The sequence below is a fragment of the Papaver somniferum genome, chromosome 2 (assembly GCF_003573695.1).
Source record: "Papaver somniferum cultivar HN1 chromosome 2, ASM357369v1, whole genome shotgun sequence".
Classification (NCBI taxonomy): Eukaryota; Viridiplantae; Streptophyta; class Magnoliopsida; order Ranunculales; family Papaveraceae; genus Papaver; species Papaver somniferum.
This window is the reverse complement of record NC_039359.1, coordinates 34,212,920-34,214,709: the sequence shown is the minus strand read 5'-3', so window position 1 is coordinate 34,214,709 and position 1,790 is coordinate 34,212,920. Positions and strand designations below refer to the sequence as shown.

At 36.3% G+C, this 1,790-nt stretch overlaps 1 protein-coding gene across 1 annotated transcript; it reads right to left on the bottom strand.

Moving 5' to 3' along the window:
* Window positions 1-273: 273 nt before the first annotated feature.
* LOC113350836 (protein FAR-RED IMPAIRED RESPONSE 1-like) lies at window positions 274-1,790 on the bottom strand. The gene is made up of 3 exons (XM_026594945.1): window positions 1,174-1,790; window positions 723-1,014; window positions 274-309 (listed from the first exon to the last, which is right to left on the bottom strand). The coding sequence occupies exons 1-3, from the start codon at window positions 1,788-1,790 to the stop codon at window positions 274-276; spliced, it is 945 nt and encodes a 314-aa protein (XP_026450730.1).

The following is a 1,790-nucleotide window of genomic DNA, read 5'->3' as shown; positions in this document are numbered from 1 at the left end:
AGAGAACAAGCTGCAGGTCTTACTAAACAAGCATATTTACCGATAGGGAACAAGCTATAACTCTGCAGGTCCTACTAAACAAGTCGCATATTTACCAAAAAAGAACAGGCTGCAAGTCTTTCAAAAAAACAAGTTGCATGTCTTCCAAAAAAGCAGAAAAATTTTAAGCATTCAATCCACAATTAGTAAAGAAGATGCAGTTTGGTGGTTTTACTGCCAAATTGAGTTATACATCTGCAGATTAGGCGCATTAGGCGGCAACACTGATGCAGACTATTGAGCACGAAAAGAATTTGCTCCATTGAATTCCTACAATAACAACGATGACAAATCAGTAACATATCTCCATAGAAACAAGTCATAAGAAAAATACAGATCTAATGGAAACAAGTCGCAATAAAAAATTACAGAGCTTCATGGGAAGAAGTCATACCATCGGTAGTCCTACGTGATGAGAAGGTGGATGCTGATAGAATCCCCAAGGTTGAGGCACTTGTGGTAATAATCCGTTCGCTTGATACATATGAGTTTGTCTTATAACTCCATTATATTGACACATAGGTACTTGGGGTAACATTCCATCTGTTTGATACATATAATTAGGAGTTGTTATTCCATTATGTTTTTTGCTTTGGTACAACCTATGTATAATGCCAATTGTACTAGTCATTACAGTGCGAGATAAAAATAATTAACAATAGAGAATGATCAAAATAAGTTACCTGCACATTTCCATCTCCCCCCAAATTGGTTGTTTTAGGATTTTTATTCTTACTGCCCGGTGGTCTGCCTCGTTTTTTAGTCTTTGGTACAGGTACATCAACAAATACCAAACCATCTTCTTGATTACATGCATTCCCACTATTGTCAGCTATAGGATTCTTCTTGTTACGTTTCCATGTAGCTTTATACGTATTAATTCGTGGTTTGCCTGGTCTTTTAGTTTTATCCTCAGGATTAAGCACATCCGTGACTACCGAATCGTCAACATCCACTGTATAGTATCCACAATATCTGCTCCCCGCGAATCACTTTCTTGCACTCCTATATACTCTCATTAGTGGCGGGACTCTCTGTCTCAATCTCACAAATTGCGTTATTTTTTTTTTTTAACAAATCCAATTGTATGACTAACAATTGCCTAAGATCATTGAAACTAAGTTCTGATTTTACTTCCATGTCGCAACCTCACTGAAAATAATACTCAAGTTATTATAACGATCACGCTCAACACTGTTTTGCCAAAACCCAGTATTAGCTTTCATACTTGTGTGAGACCTCTTCACATCTTTCCTCCATATTGTTTTTATATACTTATCAGGTATCAACTTGATTTCATGCCTAATTAATACATTGAGAGCATGTATACATAGCATTCCTTCAAACTCAAACATCCGACAACTACAAGATACCTCACAATTATTTGAATAAAAGATCACATCAAAGTTCATTTGCTTTTGAATCTTTTGCCCATCAATCCCTTCGATCCACACACTTGCATGAGTAACATACTTAAATGTTCCGAGAGGATCCTCTTCTTGTTTAATAAGTTCACAATACATTTTTGAGGTCAGTTCATTTTGAAAGTCTTTAAACTTCGACAAAGTATACAGCCCCTGCATCTGTGTTTCCATTTCAAAAAATGTAGCACTAGGAATCAATTTGGAACACGTTTGTGCATCAACTACAGTCTCTTTCTCTGCCTTGTCCCTCGTTGCACGTTCAAATTTCTCTACAAATTTTTTCAAATTTGTCTTTGGACCAAGGTAACCATCGAAAAATGAGTTCAT